This window comes from Maylandia zebra, linkage group LG11 (assembly GCF_041146795.1).
Source record: "Maylandia zebra isolate NMK-2024a linkage group LG11, Mzebra_GT3a, whole genome shotgun sequence".
Lineage (NCBI taxonomy): Eukaryota > Metazoa > Chordata > Actinopteri > Cichliformes > Cichlidae > Maylandia > Maylandia zebra.
Window position 1 is genome coordinate 24,847,035 of NC_135177.1, and position 27,421 is coordinate 24,874,455.

Genomic DNA, 27,421 nt, shown 5'->3' on the forward strand with positions numbered 1-27,421 from the left:
TCAGGGATGTGAAGCAATCTATTAATCTAACTCGCTTGTAAATCTGTAAAGTGTTGAGCAGTCGTATCAAATAATGAACAAAAGAATCAAATCCCTTGTCAAATTTTCATTCGGCATATTTAATAGAACATTTAAGAGCATCATTTTAGGATACAGCTTTGTTCAGAAAGACGGTGCCCACAGAAAGGAAATGAACCTGAATGGCTTCGGCTGCATTTTTAAAGACTTAAGTTCTTCTGGCCTGACAATATTAGGAATTTTTTAAATCCACTTACAACATATTTCTACTTACAGCTGCTTTAGAAATACAGCCAAAGAGGGGGAGACTGGAAGGAGTGAGTAATGGCTTGTGCATTTATTTAAAATGCATCTTTCTTTTCTTTTTAAAAGGAGAAACACTGAAAAGTAGAATTCATTACAAAAACTAAAATAAAACATGTTATAATTTACAGGGATTTGTCTGAGGGGGCATAAATAGTAGACCAGATACTTCTAGATGCCATCACGGCAAAACTATACGTGACAACTCGTCTTAGAAAAATCCTAGAACAAAATCACAGCAGTACATTCACGCTGTGCCAGGAACAAACTCTGACCACCGGCCATACGAGTCCTCTGTCTTTGCCCTCGTCCATCCATCAGTGGGCTTTCCCCCCCTTTTTTTTTTTTTACAGTCTCCAAGGCGGGTGGAACTCGATGGCGGGGAGAGGAGTGCAGTGTGTTGCTTCGAAGTTTCGCATGTACTTTCGTGCCTTGAGAGAAAGAAAAAGACAGCAGGGATGGAGGAGGAATGTGGAATGAGAGGTGCAGAACAAAAAGTGCAGAACTTGATTATATTAGGTTTGGTCTATCTGGCTCAGTGCCTTACAAATCTCTCCCATCTCTTAAGGGTTTACACAGGAGGTGAATAAAGCCTAATTTAGAAGGCATTACCAGGGGAGGAAAAGCATAGCATTAGCTGTAATTGATGGCACTCCTCTTGTTTGATGTTAAATGACTTCAATAAGCTGAGCGCAGTGAAATATATTACACCAGTCAACCTGAGAGCACAGGTGAGCTGGTTACTATGGCGACCAGGAAAGTGTTCTTTAGTGGTAATGCTGTCTGAATAGCTGTGATCTTTTTTTTTTTTTTTTTTTTTTTTTAAATGGGGATGCAATAGAAGGGGGGAAGGTAAACCGACCTAAAACGAGAAGATGGGGCTTACCGAGAAAAGGAAATGAGACGCTGAGCGTAAAAGGAGGAACTTGAATGTATTAAAATCAAACTTGGACAGATCAGATAAAGACAACAAGTGGCTGCCCTTTAAGCCACACAGGGGAATAACTGTTCTCACGGAGATGTAGCACACTGATAACAGCGGATGACTTCCTTACCAAGAATAGAGCCAGCTGCCGCCTTCCCTCTAGAGTCATATCTTCACCTGGTAACATTAACAGTGCATCAGACCGTATTAAAAACACTTTATGTTTGTGGGGAGTTTATTTGCCTTTTAAATGTGAAAGCAGCCCAGGGCTTACCAACACTCCATGGAAACGAAACATCTCTGTCTGCCTGATAGGACTGCAGCACAGACACGCACCAGTCGTCGTCCACTTCATAGCCACTGTACACAGACGCTGCAGACAAAGAGCTGGTGTTATTATACAGTTAATAATACAAATTTACGAGCAAGTTGGTGTCCTAAATATAGCCAAAATTTACACTTTGAATACATTTAGGACCACATGTTTTTGGACAATTACACCAATTTTGTAGCTTGGATTGGGAGTGAAGGGCAGACTTAGCTTGAATTCAAGCTGTTTTTAAAATACATTGCATTTACTGCTAAGGAATAACAGCCACTTTAAAACGCTGTCCTCATTTCCCAACGCTCAAAAGTAAAATGACAAAGTATAATACTTTAATGAAATCCTTTACATTCAGTTAGTACCCGTCCAGATACCATAGGCATCACTAAATGCCGTATTTCCTACCTTGCTCTGCCAAGCCTATAATTGCAGCCACCTTTAGTTACTGCTTATTTATGGCTCTTTGCTGCAGTGAGTTGCATGTAAAAATTGAAAATGATGCTCTATTTGTGTTGAGATCAAATGACTGCCATCCAATTTCTTTAGATTTAACCACTCTGGTCATTATCCCTTTGCACTGCGAAGTGCTACCTGATCGGTTTAACAGCATCTGGCTGAATCTGCAGCTCTGTATACGTCCCAGTTCATGTTGCCATTTCTAGCAGTCAGCAGTCACAAAAACATCAAACATCAGTGACCTAGTTACACTGTCATAACATTCCCTCCACCATGTTTTATAGAAAACATGGTATGCTTCAAATCACGAGCAGTTTCTGTTTCTCCATAGGTTTACTCTTCCTCCCATCATTCAGACTTTTTATTTCAGGACTGTGCACATGTCCTTACTAGTTCTTGTGTGTAACCAGTGGTTTGCACCTTATTGTAAACCCTCTGTATTTACATTCACAAAGGCCCCTCTTGGTTATAGATCTTCACAATGATCTGCCTACCTCTGGTGAGTGCATTCCTTCTTTTTAAGAAAGAATCAGATTGTTTATTTGACCACTTCTAGAGTTTACATTCCCTCTGATGAGTCTGTGTTTTTGTCTAATGATGGTCTATAAACATCTCTCTGGTCTTCTCATTGAGAGTAAAACGCTACCAAATATAACTTCAGCTCCTATTGGTTTAATGGTCACTTAATAAGAAGGGCACAGGCCTCACCAGGCCATGAAACTGTAAACCACTGGTCCAATTACTTCTAAGCATCTGAAAACAGGTGATACAGTACTTTTGGTAAGCGTGCTTTTTTGATTGTTTGATTCAAAATCTCCTGTCAAGTGTGCAAACTGTTTAAATACCTAAGGGCATAACTGTAGATGTCCGAGTCCAACCACCACAAGGCTGGAAATTCCCTCTACAATAAATTCACTCGTTCTTAACGTATTTATGATTATATTGCAGAATCTGCCCAATTTTCTCCCATTTCACAACATTAATGCATCTCTCCTGGACCCAGATCAGGTTATCAATTTTCAAAACTTAATCACTTTAGTTTTTGGGCGGATCGCACCTCCAGTAAAAATTTCATGCAGGGTTGGCCATAATGTGACAAATCCATAAAGTTATCAAAAGTTTTACCCATAAAAATGAATAAAACAATAAAAACCTATTTAATTTAAATGACCTCCGAGTCAAAACAAAGGTTTTCTGCATTGTACAAATTCTGAAGGTGTAAACAGGTGCATGATCATCGTTTTTACAAACACGAGGTTGTGCGCTGTAACTCTGTACCTCGGGGTAAAATTTTCAACAAGGTCTACTGTAATATCCTGAGGCAAACGATCTGTGCTGTGAAGATTTTCAGCCGGAGCAACACAATCTGAATCATTTGTTGAGTAATCAGAACACAAGATCTGTCCAAGGAAACCATCACGAAGAGGAAATGTGAATTATAGTTTTTAGATGTTTAAAAGGAGGAGTCAGACTTTTACAATAACACCTTTTACTGTGCCACATACCTTCTTCTAATGGACTGGAGGCTCCGAGCCATTGTCTGACTACTCTGATCCCTTCATCTGTCATTATTTTGGGATACCTGTCCAGAAAAATGATATCGCCAGTTAAAAAGTGTATTACTCAAGTGCAAATTGACTGAACAGCGAGAACAATGAGAACATTGAAGACTAAGAGACCAACCTGAACTGTAGCAGCTTGAGCAGGAGGTCATTGCCTCTGTTAGACATGATGTCCTCAGGACCCCTGAAATGCAAAATAAAACTCAAAGGTTAATTACTTAAAAAAAAATAAATCCAACAATAAAAAGGTTATTTTAAAACTACATGTGAAACAACAAAATATGAATAGAGTAAAAATGTGACGACAGCCTCTCCTCACAGCGAGGAAACATAGGCGTGGCTGGTGCTACTGACTGCAGGACAATCACAAGGAAACTGCACAGGTCACCCTGCAGGAGGCAACCTATCTCCAAACAACGATGATCCAACTCAGACTGACTGCAATCACACTCAGACAGATTCTAAAGGTTTGCAAATAACTGCTGTCTAATTTATCTGCAGACAGAGCGCCAACAGATTGCAATCAATATGGAAAGGGTTGCGCTGTTAAACGCAACCCTTCGATGGGTCTCTTTGCAACAGGAGACTCCACTCAACTAGTTGCCAACTGGTGGTGTTCTGCTTGTACTCCTATATAAAGTAAGACTGCCGAGTGCCTTTAAGATTTTGTAGTTAAACTCACATCTTGTAGCAACTTTGTAAGAATTTGTGTTTTAAATCCATCTGAATCTGTCTTCACTCAGACTGCTGTATTATTCATATATTTAATCAAACACATTTCATCGCATTACAAATTTTCACATTTAAATAATATTTCTTCACAATAAAATAAATAGAAGCAAGCAAATCCATTCACAGACACAAAACTTTCATAACCTTCACTGAAATCATGACTACAGGATGTTATTACTGGAAATAGTTTGGACTAAAAGCACAGGAACTTGTGAAAAATCCAGACAGTTATCATCATCAGATAAATACTGATTTTTAATCAGATTTTTAATGCTGTAAGTAACAAACACTGACTTTCCTTTCACGTTCCCTGTAGTGGTTACAAGGCAAACTGAACTGAAACACCCGGTGCAAGGGCTTCAAATCAAATATCGCTGCACTGAATATTTTCTGCAGTTTGAGTCAAAAGCTCAACTTGGCATTCATGTTCCCTGGAGAAATCTACAATACAGCTATCTCATAACTGTAATGAACCGAACCAAAGGAAGTAAGAAGTTCCGGTTACTGCTTATCCAAGAAATATGTCAATTTGTGACTGAGGGTGAACTTTCTACTTCTCTCTGTATTGTGAGAGTTTGCTTTCGTCAACTACATTATGGAAGTGCTGTGGAAATAAACAACTGTTTGCTTGGTACACAATTGTTAAAATCTTTTTTTATATTACTTACAATCTAATCCATATTAATCAACTTTCTTCTGAATGACTGTCCCTCACAACCGTGAAGCTTAAATAGGAGGGTTTAATGTGGGATCTTGTACTCACAGCCAGAGCTGTGTGCCTGAGAGTCAGCCACGTTACCAGAATCCACTGTCACTGCTATTATACAGACCTAAGAGTAGAAAAAAACCCTGAAGCTGTATTTAAAGCAGTCTGGAGCCTGAGCTTTTTATTTGTTTCTTTTAATTATTTTCTGCATGACTTTATCAACCTCTCAAATCGTTGAGGAGGAATTTTGGCCCACTCTTCTTTACAGCTTTGCTTCAGTTCATTGAAGTTTGTGGGTGTTTGTTTGTCCACAGCTCTTTTAACGTTTTTGCCACAGCGTTTCAATCAGATTGAGATCTGGACTTTGGACAATTGCAGCACCTTGATTATTTTCTTTTTCAACCATCCTTCTGTAGATTTGCTGCTGTGCTTCAGATCAAACCCAATTTCAGCCATGTTTAGCTGAAGAACAGATGGCCTCACATTTGACTCTTGAATACTTTGGAAAACAGAGGAGTTACAACTCAATGACTGCAAGGCAAAATGGTTCTGTGTCTGCAAAACAAGACCAAAGCAGCCCCTTCACCCCTGTGCTTGGCAGTTAGTATGAGGTGTTTGTGCTAATATGCCGTGTTTGGTTTACACCAATCTCCACTTTGGTCTCATCTGTCTAAAGGACATTGTTCCAGAAGTCTTGTTGTTTGTTCAGATGCAACTTTGCAGGCATCTGGGAGGTTTTCTCCCGGCAAACCTTTCCAAACAAGCCACACTTGTTCAATCTTCTTCTAATTGTACTCAACTTTGCAGGCTTCAGCAAGTTAAATGTTACAAGTCCGAGCTGTAGTATCTCTGTAGGTTTCTTGTAGTGTCCCTGAGCATAGAGCATGCCCAGGATGACTCTGGGATGAATATTTATGTTCACTATGTTAATGCACACCTCTGTAGCAAATTCTATGGATGAAGTAAGGGTATACTATGGGTGATAATTCAGTGTACTTAATAATTATATATTATAGATACTTGTGTGTGTCAGTGTGTCCAGGTCACCAACTATCTTCCCAGGTTTTGGGAAACTGATATGGGGTAACTAGACATGCCCCATCTCCTTCATCTTTGAGCATTTTTAATTTGAGATGTCATTTAGCGCTTTCTTTCTCCTTCTCTAAATCCAGCTTCCCCTAAAAAAGTCCCCGCTTAGGAAAGTCCACACCGGAAATGTTTTATTTGTCACGCATTGGTGGTTGATGCAATTACCAGATATTCCAAGCTCTGGTTACCTAGGTAACCGTATCTCATGTCAACCAACAATACCCTTCATTCTCATTGATAGTTGCTTTAATTGCTCACCCCAGTGGTGAGAAAACCTGCCCACTTCATGTCACCAGCAATCACTGAACTTTCTGTGGTCTGACTGCATCATGTGTGGACATTTCTGCAGTGGGCTGGGCAGTAAAAAGCAAACCTGCCATGCTGAGCCATTTGAAGGACTTTATAAGTTCCATGACATGTGTGGACTTACGTTGTGGTGATGATCTCATCTCTGGTTCTCCTGATCAGCAGGACTGGTCCCTGGTATCTGCACAAAGAGTTGCATGCGCTTGTGTTAATCATCAACCACACAACTGTGAGCAATCCACTAAAAAAAAATGTAGTTTTGCTATTGTTAGCGGCTGTATTACATAACATTCAGTGATTCAGAGTTTGACTTTTCACGATTAGTGTCACTGCAATCAGACTGTCCCACTCACTTAAGAACCTGCGCAGCGTTGTTGAGGTTCATGTATTGCCTAACTGTGTGTTGTACTAACGGCCCTGAAAGAGACCAAATACACTCAAGTTACTGACTTCTACAAAAAGTTGCTACATAGAGTTTGAGATCTTTAACATCTAGGACTCACTCCAGCTGTCAGGCATGACCTTGAGGGCCAGAGGCAGGAGGTCATCAAAGGAGGCATCCAACACTAATGATTGGATCTCTGGATATGACATCACTGCCCAGCTGGCTAAAAAGAGAAATAAAGAGACAGAGGAACAAAAAAAAAAAAAAAAAAAAAAAAAAGAAAAAAAAAAAAAAAAAGAGAAGGAAACACAGATAAGGGATAAACATAAGCCCGAGGAAGGACTACATACCATAATTCACACTTAACATTAAAGTGCTGATCATGTACTGTACTTCAGCTGAATACCCAAAAGCTAAAGAGAGTGCCGCGCACACACAAAGCCTCAGGATAAGGTTGACTAATCTTAATTTTAGCGATTTATTCCAGCCATGCTCTGACGAGGGCCATGAGGCTGAAACATTAGCATGTTTGTTGACATGGTCAGAATAAACAGGTGAAATTAAGATTACTCTACAGTATCCTGAAGCTCTGTGTGGGTGCTACATTTTTACCTCTGGGTATTCAAGGTTAGAATTAAATTTTTTTTTTAGCACAAAAAACTGGAAAAAAAATTAAAAAATTAGCATGTGTTGTTCTTGTCTTTGAGAACCTGTGAATCCTCCAATAGACCAGGCATATATAACAATGTCGCTGAGGCTGAATCCCAGTTTGTGTACTGCAAACTGGATCACCACATCCATGGCGTTGGCCTCATTCTGGGGAAACGGGACTCCCTGAAAGGAAAATACAGGTTTAAAAAAAAAAAAAAAAACCCGCCCATCATGCATGACTAAATTAACAGGCTCAACCTACACATAAACAATGACACTTTAAGTAACCTCCCAAATGATTTTATCTTTAATGGGAGTGTACACGTTCCTCTTGAACAATACTCCCTGGCTAAAACTAGAATTTCCACATACTGGTATTTTCCACTGAGCTGTTTATTTGTTCTAACTCAAGCACACAGCAGTACAGTATGCAGCACATACATTGTAGACCTATTTTATGATGATAAAAAAAAAAAAAAATCTACCAACACTGCTTACCGTGCTGCCTCCAAAGCCAGGGTGATTCCAGCCCAGTACAGAGTAGCCACCTACAGTGTACATCAGCACAATACTGAACTATAACTGCGACAATTTCCCACTGCACGAAATTTAAATGTCACTACAAAATATTTCAGCTCTTGGAAAGTAAAGCATTCCTTACCCTCCAGCGGCGTATTCATGCAGCCCACCTCATAAAAGCCTGCGTTCCCCTCACAGCAGATGACCTGTGGCAGAATTAGAGAACCAGCTGTAACGTGACCAACGCGACAGAAATGATGTCGGACCCTGGAACAAGCCCAAGGCATAAAATAACAAATCACTGCAGACATTTACCAGAGTCTGGCCATTCTGTCCCCCATCTCTCCTTCGATCCACAAACATTGTGTCAATCTCATTACCGTCACAGGCCACCAGCTTGTTTCTTTGGCCGTCAAACTGTGACAAAGTGGGACAAAAATGATTGAGTGTGTGCATTTATTATACTCTATATGAGAAACCAAATATGCTTCTTTCCCACCTCTTCTATTAATTTAGCCTGACCCTGCTGCAGCATTGGTCTCATGGCTTTCTGCAGTAAACCCACAGAACCGGGGTACAGCATCCTCCTCCCAAACGTGTGGGCAATGACAAAACTGCAGACAAAGACAGATAATGACACTGTGGCATAACTGCTAACAGGCTAAAAAATATTTTCAGAAAAAAAAAAAAAAAAGGGTTGAAGGGGATGGAATAGGATGCCTAAGGTTAAGAGTTTGTGCTCCATTGGTGCTCCATTGGTGCGTTGCAATTAACAAATCATTGATCAGTGTTACCCCTTTTCCACAGATGTGGTGTTGGGTCCAGGCATTTTCACCACAAAAGATATTATTTTTTATGGAAGAGTCTTCCACACAAAATTCATCAATTACTGCCAGAGGCTGCACCCGATGTGCCCATGGAAATTACCCAAATTTCCACTTGCTGTGATATTAACAATCCATTCTTAAACATGCAGAAATGGATCTCAACAGGCAAGCCTGCATCAGTACCAGCACAGACACCATGTAGGTGGAAAAGAGATGTAACACAAACTCTGCATTTACCTGATGATGTGGCATGGTAAAGTGCGGACAGAGTGGAGGACACTGTCTGCTGCTCCTCTTAATCTGGGCTCTGGCCTCAGCAGAGAAACGCCAGCCTTGGACAGCTTTCTGTCAGACAGGTAGTCAAAGGCTTACAATGAATCAAGTGAGCCACAAAGCATTTGACATTCAGTGGCTGTATTCATCCAGTGTACTACCCAGTGCTTTGAATTCATATATTTAAAATAAGCAGAGAAGAGAAAAGCAGCAACCTCAGGTTCACTACAGATTAAACAAACTTACGGACTGCTGACTTCAGTCCAGCTGAAATCCAAAGGCCAATGTGAGAAGTCAAAGTCATAGCATCTCAGTTTTTTCTGGAAGGAAAGCAGAAAATATGTCTTAGTCATTTATCTCTCTTAATTCTCAAAACAGTATTAATGTTGAGCTTCTGAGTTCAGCTGCTATGATCTCACCTTGCTTGCTGGGGTGTGATTCTTCTTGGTTTCCTCAAGAATTGTGATAAACTGAACATAATCAGTGTTCCTAAATCTCCCCCACCCTTTGGCGATAAATGAAAAGAGCAAAGGGAGGCAGGGGGAAAGCAAAGACAGATGGAGTTATAGCAAAGTCCATGTGAGACACAAAACACATTTCACTGCAAATCCTCAAGGGTACGTTTAGTATGCCTCGTGGGTGTAGACCTTGTTCAACTGTCTCAATGGTAATAAAATCTTATTGGCATGCAGCATACACAGCATTGGTTTTGATCTCGAAAGATGAATAAACTGAATTACTCATCGTCTCCCAGCGAGTTCAAATCAGCAGCCTCACCTCTAAGACAGGCCACTCCAAGAAGACACACAAGAACAGTTCCCACATACTGACTCACAGGAACCAGTTTACTGCTACAGATGAAGCCTAAAGACAGACAAAGTAACAGTGATGCAAACACCATCATAGTGTACCCCTTCATCTGTCTGCCAGACTCGAGGCTCATTAACAAGCACTGATAAAAAGATTCACAAGCTGACAGCTACCCTACAACCATGTGCATAAATCAATACCATAAGCACTTTACACTAAGGAGTAACACACAACCTCAAGCAATTACTTTCTTGATGCACAGTCTTACTGGGTGTTTCAGTTGATTAGCTTTATATTATTCCCACATGCATGTGAACAGCAGTTCCTAAGTACATCTCCTAATGGTAGTTTTCCCCCCTTTCTCAGCAGAAAGAGAAATATGGCCACATGTGTCTAAGTGGAAATTATGATGATGATTATTTGAAACCATTCTAAGCAAATTAATGAAAAAATAGCAGTGAGAAGGAGGTAATATTCTGTAGTAAAACCTAAAAGAAAATATCAAGTGAATAAAAAAAACAAATCTTAAATTACAAGTAAAAACTTAAATATTCTTTGAGATACACATGAACCCATAAATGCATCTGAAAAAACCCTAAAAATCTGAAATTAACGCCTTTTTGTTAATTTTTTGTGACCACATTTCTTCATTTTGCAGGGTCGGATATCATAGATGGTAAACACTGTTATTGCATCTAATCAGGGAAAGCTTTAGAAAAATCATTAATCTTATGATTTGAGGACAGAAGGGTAAAATCAATATATTAACTTTAGTTAATATTTATTTTATTTCTCCGTGCACTCTCAGTGCTCCAGTTTATTTTTTTAATATGACTCTCTCAGGTTATGCACCTGTTTTGAAGCCTCGCATTTCTTTAAGAGAATAATTAGAATGTTCACATTTTGTACTCATAACCACTTCTCATAATATCTATAATGTCTTTACACTAGATTAATTACCATGTATTCTACCTTCAGTCACAGTTTCAAATTATAAATAACCCCAAAATGGTCCTAAAGCTTTTGAAAACGACATTCACTAAACCCATGAAGCTCACATTTTAGAAGTACAAAGAATGAGAAAATGGCTTCAGTGCTTCTTTTTTAATTTGCCATTTTTCACTGAGAGTACAAAGGAACAGAACTGGACAAAGAGACTGGTATAATTATATGAATCTATTTTTAAAAAAAACAACAACACACACACGTAATGTAGAAAAAACCAGAACAATGAAAAATTCCCACATTAAATAATCAAAGTGATGCTCAAAGCTATTTTTACTGTGCATCAAACAAAAACTACTTGCTTCACTTTTTTTCAGAGCCAGCAAAATAACATCATTATTATTATTATTATTATTATTATTATTATTATTATTATTATTATCATCATCATCATCATCATCATCATCATCATCATCATCACAATGTATTATAATATATTCACTAAATTATCATCTGGCATCGTGAGACTCATTTTTAACTGCAACTTGTTGGAGCATCAACATATCTGGCACAAATAACAATTATTATCAATTCATTTAGCAATTATTTACTCCAATCTATAGATTAACTCAGGTCTTTTAAACATCAAACAATAGTGAAAATGTCTATTAAACATTCCCACACCCCGAGGCAGTGGCTTCAAATGCCTGAAATAATTTCAAATTTACAAAAATAACCTTCCCACTGGACACTTCCTCCATTAATCACTTATAAAAAATGGCTGCTGACTAAATTCCAGTTAACCAGATAATCAACACACTGACTAACATTTCTAATAATTTCAGCTGTAGTCACACAATTCATGAATCAGCCTACCTTTCCTGTAAAGATAGCAAAGAAGAAGAGGAGAGCTGTAGTAGGACAGAGACCATAGTGCTGAAGCCTGGAGGAAGAAATCATAAACAAATCACTAATCATTAATTTAATCTACTTCTGTTTAACTCCACCTACTTCTTTCTATACAGTTCATTACGATATAATACTGACCCAGCCAAGAATGCTGTCAGTGTGTCTTTCCAGACCCCTAGGTTGGTAGTTCCATCCCTGGCAAAAGAGAAGGAAATACTGATCATATCATGCATCAATAGTTTCCCTGATGTTACGTAAAATCAAGTTATTAATAGAAAGAGAAAGGTTCTGAGTTATGCGTGTTCACTCTGTACACCTAAAATTTCTATTACAGCTCTGAATCATGCTGCCTGCAGAGGCTTTCTGATGACTTGGTGGTGGTGGTTGGGGAACTGGTGGATAACTTTATGAAGTGGTGTAGCAGGAATCAACTGCTACTAAATGTAAACAAGACTGAGAAGGTAATGGTCAAATTTGAACATTAACATTACGCACAAATACCTGCTGAGCACTTAATGACCTTCTTCACAGCACACAGAAACTGCAGGCAGCATCTTTGTTATTCATCTACCTTTCTTATTAAATCTAAATCTAAATAATTTCCCCCAGGGATCAATAAAGTATTCTGATTCTGATTATTATAGCTGTTTGCAAAGCTGCTGATTGCTTTTTAAAGTTTGAATGCAAAGGCTAAATGTAGGCAGAAATATATGGAACCAGGATCATCTGTGGAAGCTCAGCTCAGTCAATGTATGCAACTAGAGATCTTCAAGCAGTCTGTGGTCTACTGGTGAAGAGATGCCAACAGGATCAATAAAGTCATTCACAAGGCTGCAACAATCATTAGGAAAAAGCTGAACACATTTCAGACAGTGAGATGAAGGTGGTCAATGAACAGATTTCTCCCCATAAAAGACAAAACATCCTATTCTGTCTATTATTCATTACACACAGAGTATGGAAACCGAGTGCTGGTTCCAAATTGTCCAGCCCTCAGGAATCGTATCAATAACAACATGTTTTTCTGACAGTTGGAAAACAGTGACATCACATTTATGTCACTGTGGACCTTCTGCACATCTTAATCTGCACATCTCTCGTTTTACTCAATTTACAGATCATAGACTCAAAGATAAAATTGATCTGGAATCAAAAAGCTAATCAACTTTAGTCTGACTTAAAGGCAAAATTGATAATAGCATTAGTATCAATCTGCATTCACATTTCCAACACACTCATTCGCCTCTGCTGACAGGAAGCATTAGCTCTATAGAACTGCACACTTGTGTGACAGGTGAACACAAAGTTGTACTCATGAACGTAAACATCTGTACATATTCATACTGGATATATTATTCACTGCTTTGTTTTTGCACATCTGTTCCTATTGATCTTTTCCCTCTCCCTTTCAATCATCACCACATATAGTAACATGGCCACTTTATTAGGTGCAACTGCAGGTAGAACTATTTAGGCATGTAAACAAAGTGAAGACCATCTGCTGAATTTGAATCTTGTTCACATCTTGAATCTTGACACACATGGCCTACAGCTGCTTTAGACCACACCACGTGCCACTCTTATCAGCTAAGAATAGAAAAGGAGGCTAGAAATTGCACCGGCTCGAGTGTGCGGGATATTTTCTTGGTATACTTTGGGCGACTAACTAAGCTTTATTTAAAAACCACAGCCTACCCCAATATTGATGCTGACCATGTCAATCCCTTTATGGCCACTGTGTACCCTTCTTCCGATAGCTGCTTCCAGCAGTCACCATATCACAGAACTCAGACCTTATCAGTTTGGTTTCTTAAATATGGCAATGAGCTCACTGCACTCAAACGACCTACCACCCGCTCAACCAAAACCTTTGAGATGTGGTGAAATGGGATTCACATAATGCATGTAAGGCTGACAAACTTGCAGCAACTGCGTGAAGCTGTCATAACAGTACGAACCAAAATCCTTGAGGAATGTTTCCAGCACCTTGTGGAATCTGTACCACGAAGAACTAAAGCGAAACAGGGCCCAACCCGATACTAGCAAGGTGTACCTAATAAAGTGTGTAAGTCTATGTAGAAGTGTATGTATTCGATGCTGAGCGTCGAATTCTTTAGATCTCCAGCTCTCATTTAATTTCTAGGGATACTTTTAATTAATTCTTTTGTGGTTGCGGTGTCATTTCCTTCGCATCACTTATTCGATCTATCGTTAATTTCATGCAAGTTAGCAAACGTTAGCTTAGCTGTTAGCATTATAATTTGAAGACAGAATGTATTCTACAATTCTGTCTTCCCAAATGCTTTTTACAGTTTTTATGCCTTTAAATTGTCCCTGTTTGAGTTTAATATTTTTATTCAATTTATTTGTTTCTGTTTCGTTCCTCCTGGGTTCTCCTCGGCTCCTGGCTAGCGTTAGCAGAAGCGGTTTGACATCATCGAAGATAGATTGAATTTAAATGACCGCTCCTTAGACGACGAGACGAAACAAAACACAACGAGACCAAGGAAAGCGTGTCGTTGCGTTCTTGTCTTTTCATTCATTTCTAAAATGTCATTGCAATGCAGGGTTTCAATAACAAACACCTGACACTTCCGGGCCGCAGCTTCAGCTAAATGGAAGCGAAAGGATTAATTATTGCTCAATCTTTCGCACTCAGCTGCTTTAAAAATCATGCAAAATACTGTACACATCCGTACCCTCCTTCCCGATCTCCCGTCAGGTCGAGACTGGTCCGGGGAACGATGAATTCGTTGAAGATGAGGCCCTAAAACACAGCGAAGCCACATCCAGACGGCCATTCTTCCACTACGAGAACTACGGAAGCCCGTACCCACCAAAACCTCAAACGCGAAACGCTCTTAAGAATATCTTGTTTAGAAATTAAAGCAAGAATTACACCCAAAGTCTTTATTTAAAAGTTTAGTATACATATAAATTAGAATAAAATTATTGGTACATATATTATTTGCAGAAGATTATAAAATTGGAAAACAGCAAATATGACTGACAGCAAGGAAACTCATGAAAAGATCATTTGACATACAGAAGTAGGGTACTGTATCAACTGCTATACATGGGTGACAGGTTTTGAAGCATTTTAAGTAAAGAATGCTTTAACTTTACTACTTGACAATAGCTTAGAATAGAGTAAAAACATTTAAACAATTGTGTAGCATGTCCCTAAAGCACTGAAGTTTTTCTTTAAATCCAAACTCTGACATTTGGCTGTTACTTGTGTTTAAAAAGGCCTTCTGCAGCAGCTGGGAGCTGAGCGGATGTGACAGCTGGATACGGGGGAGATGTGGGTAGGTGATCAGCTTTGACACTGCTCGTATCTGAAAACAGAATGTAAAGACACACTCACAAACACACACACACAAATCTCCAGTGCCCCAGTCTCTTTTATTCTTCCTTAAACACAAACACAGACAGCCCACGCAACAACAGCACACGGGTGAAGGAGTGCTGCCTGTCAGCGCGTGGCGTGATATTATGCCACAGTGTCAGAGTGATTTTCAGGCTGGGGTGATTGGTGAGTGTGAGAAAAATGTGAAGGGCACATGAGTGGCAGTGCAAACACACAACATACAAAGGCACACACAGGTGATGCAACTGTGTTTGCTTACCGCTCCAGTTCTTTATAGACATCATCCTCTCCTCTTGGCTTCAAATCCTGACATAAAGAAGAAAGGGGAAACGGGAAAGAGAGAGAGAGAGTGAGTGAGAGTGAGAAGGAGTGGGACAGAGAGGAGAAGGATAAAGAGATGTACTCAGGCCAGATTTATGTCCCTCTGGTGTGTAATGAGATTGATTTGTTAATACCACTAATGTAAGGGTGACAGTTGATAGGCAATGTTTTTATCTGAGTGAAGGCTGATAGATTAGAGGAGAAGACTGGAAGTGAGAAGGAAGACGTATCTGCTGACAGCTTAGGGAGGGTGCAATAGAGAGAATGAGACTTTGTATGCACTAGTGAAGATGTGTGTCACAGTTACTTGCACAGAGACATGCATGCACAGTGCCTGCATGTGTGTGAGTGCATAATAACTCACCATGTAGACTGGACCCTGGGGAGGGGCCTGTTGGGAGGGGAAAAAACTGGTTTAATGAACATCAAGTGACAGAGAGGGAGGGACACTTGAAGTCGGAGGAAAACAGAAGCAGACGAGGGAAGAAAAAGTGCACTATAGAAAGAAGACGGTAAAGGGGGGGAGGGGAGGGGGAGGGAAGCAAATACCAGAGGGGCAATGGAGAAGCGGGGAAGATGAGGGCAAAAATCATCAGGAGGTATTTAGTTGAATTCATCACCTGTCTAATATCTTCAGGATTCTCATAGATGTTCTCTGCTTCACCCGAGTGGACAGACAGAGACTGCTCGATACCTGAGTACAAAAAGACAGTTACTAGTGTACACACACGCAAACACACTCGGCTGCACAGGGATGGAGGAGCTGGGAGTGGGGTAGGGGGCAGATTCATTACAACAACCCCAGAGGATGTCACGGCCCAGATCACTCAGTGGAAGCCAACAGGGGCCAAAGATGGACGGAACACGGAAAGCTGTCAAAAAAGAAAACGCCAGAAGACTCACCGCGATCAGAAATGTGTCTCTGTCTCCATAGCAACACACCGACAGCTGCGGCAACCAGGGGCACCAGGAGTAATAAAGCAGTGAGAGAAGGGCGCGGGGAGGAGGTGGTGTCATCGACACTCTCTACAAAAGGAAAAAGTGAGAGAAAGAGAAAAGAGAGAGAGAAGCATGATTTTTTCCAAGAACGGTGCTAATATAAAACTCAGAGAGCGGTGATGGTGTGCGGTTGAATGACATTAAGGCTGTCCAGGAACTTATTGCTGTTTGCTCTCCAGTTTGTTCTAGTCGAGCAGGGGGGGGGGGGGGAACCTTTTTTTCTTAACACTTGGAGCTATATTTTAGGACATTTTGCACTTCCAATTTCCTGAACATGTTACATGGATTTGCATCATACTGCTGTCAGTCAAGGACAAAGGGTGCAGTGAAATAAGGCGAGGAAATCGAGACTCTAACAGACAGAATGAATAGTCTGTAGAGCAGCTTCGAAGACATCGATCTGACAGACCCTCCGTCTGGACAGTAAAGGCTGTCAATTTGAAGCGTGGATGAGAAGACGGAAAGCAGCAGTATCAAGGAGACCAGATACTCTCTGATCATTACAACAAACAACAAAAACTCAGCAAAATGCCACTTCCACACAAAGCTGTTTATGCAAAAACAAAACCCTAATTATTCCATTTCTCATTTTCTAAATATGATGTAGGTAAAGTCTGGAGATGCTTTTCTTTGCACTCCGTTGACATCTGATCCCAGCGACAAAAAGCTTCTAGGCAAACTGACAAACAATGGGGGATTGCAGTCCTTCAGCCAATCCTGGCCGATGCAGTATTTAAAAACAGGTGGTTTAAAAGCGTAGGCATGATTATCACAAACATTACATAAGCACAACATTAGCTCACTGTTGTACAAGTCAAATTTTGTGGGAAGAGCACATGCGTGCGATCAAACTTGTAAGGATTGTTTGCATAATGACGGTGACATCAGTCTTGCAAAACACAGCCACCGGGCAACATGGGAAGCAGCAGGGTGGCGCCTGTTTCCACAGAGATTGTGTAAATTAGTGCACCTGAACAAGCGCACCGTTGTCTGTCTGCTCAACTGTAGACAGAGCACAAAACGGTAAGATCTAACAAACGTCTTTGGGTTACACAAGAGAAGCCTCATTCACTCTCAATCACTGCAAAGACTGATTATGTAATTACATAATTAGCAGAATTTATGATTAACTCCATGTTTCTCAGGTCTTTGTCTGAATTTCTACGAACATTATTGCTAAGGATTGTCTTATTGCATTGGAGTCACACTGGGTTAAATATGTACACTTGGGTTTTAAGGGGTATTTATTATTTTCTTCTTTTTTTTTTGGGTTGTATGGAAGCCCCAAACGCAATTTCATTGTTCTTGACAATGACAATAAATAAATAAAATACAAAAAAAAAAAATACTAAATATTTAAGATTCTCCAAAGGACAGAAAAAAGGTGAAAAGTAAAGTTCACTTTCACCAACTTTTCACAAATTTTGTTTGAAAGGGGATTGGCCCTTGGGCTTCACCTTAGCCCCGGTGTCTCAGCTTTTAGCCAGCTTCAAAATAATCAATCATTATGTGCTGTGTGAGGTGTAATTGATTGGTGAGTGAGTGTAGAGGTTGCTAATGGAATATTGTAGTGAGAGCTGACCCCAAGACTGACCTGCTCTGTTCTCCATGCCAGCTTTAACGCATGAATTATGGTAATTGAGCACAGTGAAGTGAGGCGTAACTGCCCCTAGATTCTCGTGACCACTTGTCCTCTTCTTTCTTTCTTTCTTTCTTTCTTTCTTTCTTTCTTTCTTTCTTTCTTTCTTTCTTTCTTTCTTTCTTTCACCTTCCTCTATATCTTTACTATTTCTTTCCCCCATTGCCACTTCTTTACCTCATCTATTTAATCTCAAATGAGGTAGGGAGTGATTTATATTATTGCAATTGTAGGGAGGAGTGCCTGAAGAACTGCTTGAATGCTTTGCAAACGATGGACAAACTGAAGATAGAAAATGACTGCAGAAAATCCCTGACATTTGAAGTATGTTGTGTGCTCCTCAGCACAATAATTGGTTCAATTCTGCATTCTTTGAACTCTGCCACCGGTGAAAGAATTTTGACAGTGCATTGTTATTTTACCTCCTACACCATGCACTCTGCTTGGCTTACATTTCAGTTAATATCCTAAAATTATAAATATAAATATGGGTTGTTTGGTGCACTAAAAACTTGCTTCACTTACTTCCTGCTCAAAGCACAAAAATGATGCTACCCGAGATGTCTTCCAGAGAAAAAAAAAACAGTTCAGAAACCTTGAACTGTCACTACTTATTGTCACATTATCCATTATTAACCATGATTTGATTTTTTGTGCTATCTTGCACTATTGCTGTGTTTGTGCAGTCTGCCACTTTTCAACAGAAACAAAATGTAGGTCATCCAACACTCACATTATTTGAATTTTCACTCTGTTCAGTCTAAATTCCCTGTGACATGCTGGAAAAATGCAACGCTTGTCATATTTATTCTACACACAGTTGCAAGAAATAGTTTGAATTCTCAGAATTTATGAGGCGATTACTCATAAAATGTGGTCTTATCTTTATCTAAGTCACAATTATAGACAAATCTGATTAAAAATAATAACAAACACAGAGCTACCAGCTAGAGTGCAGGCTGAAAGTTGTTACACTCTTGAATTTATTAACTTGCTGAACCCCCTTTAACAACAACAATCTCCAGTGGATTTTTTTCCTGTGGCTGCTTCTGAGACTTGCGCATCTTTGAGACGCTCTTGTTTCAGTTCATCAGTATTTCAGGGACATCTTGATTGAACAGCCCCCTTCGGGTCAAACCACAACATCTCAGTTGGGTCGAGGTCAGAACTCAGAATTGGTGTGATGTTTGCAGGACGCCCACTCCGAGGGAGAGCAGCTACAGTCCTGATTTTCCTCCACTTGCAGACAGTTTTTCTTGTAAACTCATGAACACCCATGTCTTGAGAGAAATGCTTTTGGAGCCCTTTCTAGCAATATGCACTTCTATGATGCCATCATCATGTGAGAGTTGCTTCAAGCCAGTCTCTCTTGAGAAGAGCAGACTTTGCCAGTAACCTGACTTTGTGTGCATGTATTTAGTAAGAAGAGGCACATCTCCAGCCCACACTTCCAGTCTAACCTGAGCACAGAAGCACCCTAACTTCTCTCAGCCTAGACTTTAAATATTTACTCCGTGTGCTCAATCTGTGCATAAAAAGTGCAACTTCTAGCTACATATTGAGTCAGATTGTGTTTGACTATAAGCATGACTTAGCTTATCATCAGAATATCCAAAAAGTCCAAAAACTTTCTCTTACAACTGTATATGTATCTCAACCTGACCACTCCAATCAGACAAAATCTTGCTGCCTCATCTCTTCTCCTACTCGCCATTCACCCTCCAACGCTCGTTCTTTCCTGTGCATTATTCTTATAGCTTTACCATCACCATGCATCACGATGAGCTCTGGGGGCCTTCAACCCAAGTGATGTATTGGGTTATGGGGAGTGAACTCATCTCTGCTAAGGGATTCATTCAACTGTCACATCCTCCTGTGTTCCTCCACAGCCACCAATACAATAAGCTTGAATTATTTAGTTTTTGTGGGAAGAGATGTCCTAAGGTCTTGTCTTCTTATACTCAGATAGCTGGGTTTGATGAGAAAAAAAAAATAGCCTATATGGCTTTATATTTTCTAGAATAAAATGCAGAGTAGAATATTATCCAATGCATTAAGTTATTCAGCTGGATATTATCACAAAGACTTTTTGTACGGAAGCTTTGACCTGTGACCTCTTTAGCTACATTAAGAAAGCATAACATATGGTATCTGTCATGAGCTTTCGTCTCTGTAAACCCAAGGCTCTCTGGCAGACGAGCTGACCTGGGGTTGGCTTGAATACGCCATAGAACGCTTCGTGCAGCAGATATCCGGGAAGCATCCACATTCATGGTTAATTATTCCCAAGCAGACAGGAAGTCTGCCAGGACTGTTGTGTGTTATATAATAGTGATCCTAAAGAAAATCAGAAAACACACCAACCTTTGGACAAATTCTGCACAACCTTTGGAGACACTGTGATAGCTTGTGTTGCCTGAATGGCCTGCCCATTTTTCAGGTGGAGAACGCAGGTGTAGTTTCCTGCTATGTCAGAGGTGATGGGCAAGGGCAGACTGGTGGTGATGCTGCCAAGGCTGCTGCTTGACATTTTTAGCTTTCGACTCGCGTTGTGATGCTTCCACTCGACTTTTTGGACCTGGGACCGCTCCGAGTAGAGGCAGATCAACTCCATCTTTGAGGAATATTTCTTGATTTTAACTGTGGAGGTGATGCAGAGTGATAAGCGGATGAGTGGAGGGCAGCACGGGAAGAGAACGAGACCAAAGAAATAAAGGGAAGCCAGTAGGAATGATGAGTTACAGAAAAGGCAGTTGCGGGGGGGGAACAAGGTGTGTTAAAGGGTAGTGTGTGAATATAGAAAAGGGCAAGGACAGATAGAGAGTAATGAGGTAAAGGGATATGAAAAACAAAGAACAATTCAGAGAAGGGTCAAAATAATATATATTCATTAACTTGATTTGCTGCTAATGCATCGCTTGACTGTGACTGATGTTTAGTGTCTCATCAAAGTGGAATGAGAATCCATCTGGGTGTAATCAAGCTCCACAGACCCCATCCACACACACATAAAAAACACACACATTTCACTCTTGATTAGCGTGATCAGTGTGGGCCACCTACAGCCTTGGTGGGAGGGCAGCAGGTATAATCATGCATAATGATACTTATAATGAGGTGGGGTAAAAATATGTGCATCACATGATTAGTGCATTGGTGGTGCATGGTTGGATGTGTGTGTGTATGGGATGCAGATGTGTAAAGCAGGGTGACAGCGACAGTGACTGATCGGCCGGTCATGTCTGGACAACTGTGATGGATGCCAAGGGGACTGTGATTAGTAAAACCCTCCAAGGCCACCATGACAGGGCATGGTGTATGCGTGCATATTAGCTTTGGTGAATGTGGGTGATAATGTGTGCTTCTGCAAAGTGTGAAAACTCCTCAAGGCACACTCATAAAAATCAACAAGCACTCTGCTTGATTTTTTTTCCTCCTTTAAATTTATGAATTGAGCAAATGTTCTTTTTCATGTGTGTAAAGTCAGTGTATTCCTTTAATAATGTAATTTATCAGTGGCTGCAGGAACTTTTCTCTTCCTTTATTCTGCAGTCAGAGTGCATCGTCTGTAGGAACACTGAACTGGGTTAGAGAAAAAGTCGGTGTCTTGCTCAAGGACAATTCAGCAGGAGAAATGACACCTTGACACGGGCCTCCTGGCAGGAAGTCTCTTTTCACTACAGCACTCTTTGAGCCTGCACTGACTTTGCAACTAAGCTGCACATAGTTTAGTTTCACAATTTATATGGTTTTTATTCTATGGTAAGTTCAACACCATTGTCCAGTGTCATTGTGAAATGTATTAGCAGAGGAACAAAAGAGGCATTTATATTAGTTTAGTATAAAGACTTTAAGCAAAGTTTGTTTGTTTTTTCCAGTGAAAAAATATCTAAGGTTTGCCAAACAGCCTTAAACATACTCGGACTTATTGTGCAGCAAGCAAAGACGCTGCAATGAGGCTGATTTTATTAACATATTTTAGACTGATCTACGTTGTTAGAATGGGCTTAACCTCACAGTCTAATGCAAACTAGACAGTTCTCAAAAAAAGAGGACCAACTTATTTTGACCCTAAAAAGTTTTCCTCCCACATCCAGGGTAACTTAGAACTACGACAAAGATAAAAAACAATGACATTAACTAAAAAAATGGCAGCTAAAATTGTGGCGTAAAAAAGAAGGAGGTTGATTGTCTGGAAAAACTGTAGCTACTTTTTGTGTATTGCTATATTTTGAATTTTTCTGTAACAATATCCTGGTAAATGTGAAATTTTCAAGCCGAAAAAAGATTTGTGTTAATCATCAGTTAGATACTAAGCCAAACAAAGCAAGTTATTTTGATCTATGACGTCACCCCGAGCACAAAAGTGAATAAGCATGTTTCATTTAATGTCAAAGTACTGCTTTAAAAGTGTACAGAAAATGAAAAAATATAATAATAAAAACAGAATAAGTAGGTGGAGAAATATAACAAATGGAGATGCCACCAGCGATTACATGAAAGGTCACTGAATGAATTGATGAGTATGAAAATGATGAGTGAGTCATATGTTATGGCCTTTGCAGGATTTCAGCTCAACACAAAAACATATGGCATACTTTATGATGAAAAGACCAAATAAAACCCATCCATCCACCCATGCATACCTACATATATATACACACACATACATACATCAACTGTTTACAAAGCTTGTAGTAATATATTTTGAAGGCAGCGCTTAAATTCGTCCAGCAAATTTAAAAGTCTAAAATCTCTCTAGAATCTGTGTCAAGGAGAATAAAGACAATTTGTCTTTCCATGTATCTCTTTTATCACAGATGCTTGCATAACAGCATCCTTTATGTCATTCTAACACATGTTACACTAAAACCAACAGTCCTAATCTCCAGTGACCCACTGGAGCTGCTCCTATTGTTTTATTCCTTCCAGTCCACCTCTTTCTACTGCCTCCTCCCTCTGACCCCGATCTGTACCTTTCAGCACGCTGAGCGACGTCCTCTGGTTGAAAAAGTTGTCATTGAGCAAGACTTCACAGACGTAGAGGCCACCATCTTTCAAGTCAGGAGTAAGCAGAAAGGAAAAGCTCCCAGCCTCTGGGTTGTAGGGTAGACCAGCCATCTGTAGTTTCTCGTTTTGATTAGTCATTAGAGTACCCCTCCAACGGTCGTAATCGAACACCTTCTTCATATTATTTTGATTTCTGGTGTCTGGAGGAACCCATTTCACCTGCACATAGTCCCCCACAACACCAGGACAGGTTAAGAGGAAGGATGTGTGAGCCTGAATGGCAGTGGAGATCAGAGGACCTGCAGGAAAGGGTGGAGGAGGACAGATATGGAGACATTACTGTCCAAGAAGACACGTGGATGGGGAATTCAGACTTAAAAAGTGGATGCATGAAGAGTGGGGTAGAGAAACTATAAACAGAATAGCAAGAAAGTGGGAAAATGGAGATACAGTAGGGGAAAAAATTCCTTCAACAATAGGGATTACATTCTTATATGCTGAGAGTCACTTCTTCAGCTCTGCTCTTGCATTCTGCTCTGCCTGATTACCAAGCTGCTGACACAGGACTTTCAGACTGCTTGTGTTACAGAGTTACTTACCATGTGTTATACTGGTGAATGAGGCCACTTTGTCAGCTGTGGGGATGGGGTTGGGTGGGGGGCAAAAAGCAAATAATGAATAATACATAAATGTAGCAACTATAATATTCACAGGAGGACTAGCTGGATTTTAGTGCAGATCTACACTCTGCTTTTGAGTCTTGAAACTGGTCTATAAAAGTAAATACTTTGAAGAACTGTAGCTACAAGACTTCTAAATAAATAATGCTGTTGCTGGAGTTTCTGGCATTGATGCCCACTTGCACCATCAATAAAAGCAACAACAAATGCATTCTAGCTCGTAATGCTTCTGCACGGCTTCTCTTCTTCCAGTCAGCCTTACCAGAAACTGTTACATCCACATTGAAAGCAAAGAGACGGCTGCTGCTGTTACCCCGGGGGTAAACCATACAGACATAAGCACCATCATCGTTGTTCAGAACTTGTGGTAGTTTGGCCACAGTGTTGATCTTTGACTTTTTTTCGCTCTTCAGTGTAATATCACCAGGTCCTGCCCAGGTGACCTTTGTGAAGGCAAAGTCAGGAGTGACGCTGGCAATCAGCCGCAGGGTGCTGTACTGAGGAATGGGTACATCGGGGACGACGCTGACTGGAGATGAGACAGGAAAGAGTTAATTTGTGCAAATGCACTTAATTCTCCAGCCATTTAAACAAACATTCATTGTGGCAGGCAAAAACAGCCTTTTATTGCTGTATCTGGATGATGTGAGGCTCATTTCGATTGCAAGTAAATTATTTATCTGCTGTGTAACTATCAACATAAATCTAGTGGGTTTTAAAGTCCAGTGTTTCCCTCTGGAATGCAGTGGATTAAAGGTTCAAATAAAACAGTGTAAAGCGAGCTGCATATATAGGTGCACTACTTGACTTAAGAAGATGTGCCAGATGTTACGAAATAAAAGTGTGGTTGCAGAAAAGATCATTTCCTACATATACTGTTTGCTGTCATTTATAAATCAAGCAAATAATATTCTTTTAGTTATGCAGCATTGTGAAGAAGAACTGTGTATAAAAAAGACATAGAGAGATTTAAAAGAAAAGGAAAGGACAGCATGGAGGAGCCGAAACGCAGAAAAATCAAAAACAACTAAGTTAAAGTCTCCCTACACTAAAAGATTTAGTTGGTATTTCTTCTCCTGGTTGTGGGACTCTACAGAATGATGGATGTTCAGAGACACATGAAAGCTCTTCAAGTGGAAAGTTTCTCTGAGTGTACCTAAAATGTATTCTTAAAGATGAGTACCCAGAAGACTGATCTGGGACAGACATCACAACTACTTTGAAAGTCAGTGGTCCAATAGGTAAAATACACTGTTGAAGCCCGGACTCACAAACACTGAGAACAGACTTTTTCAGCGGCAGCTTGTGTCCTGTAGTAACATTTGGAAATTCATCTATCTGTTTTCTTAACTGCTTATCTGCTAGGTGTGGTGGGCTCGAGCCCTCGTCATGGTCTGACAGACCACATTTTTCCTTCCCACTGTCACTCACTAACTGTTTGCTCATGAGGGTCATCTGATTGTGTTATTGTAGGGTCTTTACCTACAATGTAAATTTCCTTGTGGTGACTTGGAGAAATGGTGCTATATAAACAGAACTGAACTGAATTTGGAGGGGGGGAAGGTAAACACAAGGAGAACCCTCACATCCACACCTACAGTTGATTTAGAAGCACCACGAAGATGGAGTACCTGAGAAAACCCCATCCAAACTTCATGTAATCAAGCAGGAGGTTTCAACCTACAGCTTTCTTGCTGTGCTAACCATTGCAATGCCATGCAGCCATGCTGAGAATTCTTGAAAACCGCATTACAAAAATTATTATTTAATGATGAGTGTGTTTAGATCTCACAAATTACCTGGTGGGGAACTTTAATCATTTATAGATCTGTATAAACACATATGCATACTTTATATATCTGAAAATCTTTGATGACATGTTAGTAGGAGTATCTTTCAAATGCACAATAACGTCTTGTTATTCCTACCTGTAAGGATGACTAAAAGGATAATCTCCTCCTTAAGTATCTTCTCTTGTTGTTGTATCAAGCATGAGTAGAAACCAACGTCTGCTGCTTCAGGCTTTAAAGACAGTGAGAAAACCCCACTGTCTTTAAAGTTAGAGTCAGTCAGTTGCATGGATGGCTTCAAGGCACTTCCAGAGATCCTTTCATTTGTACTGGCTAACATGATCAATTTCCACTCATTTGTACAAAATAGCTTCACCTTCCAGTTAATGGTCACAGGCCCTCTCACACTTGTGTCATTGCAGATCAAAGTGGTAAGCATTCCTTCTCTGACCACCACAACATTGTTCCAATCTGAAGGAGAATAGACACGTTTGCCATTATAAAAGATTAATTCCTGAAGCTGAAATGCATTGAAAATATAGTCTTGCTTTACTGCTCGAGTTTTTTTAATCTTGTGCGCAAAGGACAGGATTATGTTTTTCAACTCAAGAAATGACTCTACACATGGCCATATGTAGAGTAAAAGCAACTATTACAGTTAATCCTCATCCCTATTTATGAGTAAAAATGATTTAGATGAGTTTAGCTGAGGCTATTATGAGGCTTCTGTTGTTAGAGTCAGTCATACATAATGGTTATCTTTCAAAGTCTTTTTAGCACAGAATTCCTCTCTTTGTTTCCCCAGACGGTACAGTATTTCCTTGTAGTGCTGCTGTGGATGGATAGTAACAAAAAGAACTTTGCACTAAAAAGACTACGGGAGATAACAACTCGATTTATGTAAAACAGACAACTAAAGCTTCACATTTGCTTCAAATGAATTTAAAATGCATTTCAGAAAAACAAATACTGTGGATTTTTCCATCTTATGATAACTGTGGGCATATCGGTGCTGCATAGGATTAAATAGCAAGGTAAACTGGACCAGGTGGCAAAAACGGCAAACAGCAAAAGGAGAGAAGAAAGCTTTTTTCCTTCTTCTTAACTTGGTAAAAGATACAGTAGGTATAGTTTTTTTTTTTTTTAATTGACCCTCTGGGACAACAAAACAAGCCTCGCTAGGTGTGACTCATCATCGTAATTTACATTCAGAGCTGTGAATTCATTAAAGTTTGCACTACAAAAGCTATAATTGCTGGGAAATGAAGGCAGTGTTTTCAGCATGAATAGTTTCAAGTACAGTTAAAAAATGTGCTTCCAAAAATCACAGAAATCGGTTCGTACCTGTGATGCCGATGCGACAAGAATATACCACAGAGAAGGAAGCAAGAATAAAGGTGAGAAAACCAGCCTCCATCACAGATTTAAAGAAAAGAAAAACCACTCTCACTGCACCAGTTGTCTCTGTCTTTGACACTGTGACCTTTCTTACTCTTCTTCGGAACAGCAAGAAGTATTTTTCTGCATCCTCCAATATTATTGGTTTGCCTGAGTGGCATCTTAACAACTTTGCTGCACATCTTTGAGCCGAACAGGATATGGAGCAACCAGAATGGACATAATCAGCAGGAAAAGACTGTTATTATTCCAGTCATGTATGTGTGCATGGAGCTGATAAAATACATACACGGGCATTACCATAATGTTGGTGTATGATGTTTTACAACACTTCCGAGCTGAACTTCAGGGCAATTAGTAACAGAACTTCTGACCCCAACGCCGAGTTTGACAAAAGGAACGAGCATGTACTCATGTGCGTATCACAATGTGTGTGTGAAACTGAGAAAACGATAAGAATAACAGAAAGTGAG

The 27,421-nt window shown here is 40.0% G+C and overlaps 2 protein-coding genes across 2 annotated transcripts; both read right to left on the reverse strand.

Annotated features, from left to right (window-relative positions):
- Window positions 1–93: 93 nt before the first annotated feature.
- Window positions 94–14,584, reverse strand: abhd16a (abhydrolase domain containing 16A, phospholipase). The gene is made up of 20 exons (XM_004550868.3): window positions 14,441–14,584; window positions 11,880–11,936; window positions 11,709–11,775; window positions 9,855–9,941; window positions 9,497–9,582; window positions 9,324–9,397; window positions 9,042–9,149; window positions 8,477–8,591; window positions 8,293–8,394; window positions 8,120–8,183; window positions 7,957–8,006; window positions 7,518–7,641; window positions 6,926–7,030; window positions 6,776–6,839; window positions 6,547–6,603; window positions 3,711–3,773; window positions 3,533–3,609; window positions 1,521–1,619; window positions 1,377–1,423; window positions 94–752 (listed from the first exon to the last, which is right to left on the reverse strand). Exons 1-20 carry the CDS (start codon window positions 14,540–14,542, stop codon window positions 669–671), a joined length of 1,632 nt encoding a protein of 543 aa, XP_004550925.1. The 5' UTR covers window positions 14,543–14,584; the 3' UTR covers window positions 94–668.
- Window positions 14,585–14,636: 52 nt separating this feature from the next.
- g6fl (g6f-like) lies at window positions 14,637–27,089 on the reverse strand. Its single transcript, XM_004550871.4, has 11 exons — window positions 26,895–27,089; window positions 25,689–26,021; window positions 24,023–24,289; window positions 23,680–23,715; window positions 23,047–23,379; window positions 20,435–20,710; window positions 16,336–16,458; window positions 16,053–16,126; window positions 15,797–15,823; window positions 15,371–15,417; window positions 14,637–15,079 (listed from the first exon to the last, which is right to left on the reverse strand). Exons 1-11 carry the CDS (start codon window positions 26,965–26,967, stop codon window positions 15,058–15,060), a joined length of 1,611 nt encoding a protein of 536 aa, XP_004550928.3. The 5' UTR covers window positions 26,968–27,089; the 3' UTR covers window positions 14,637–15,057.
- Window positions 27,090–27,421: the final 332 nt, after the last annotated feature.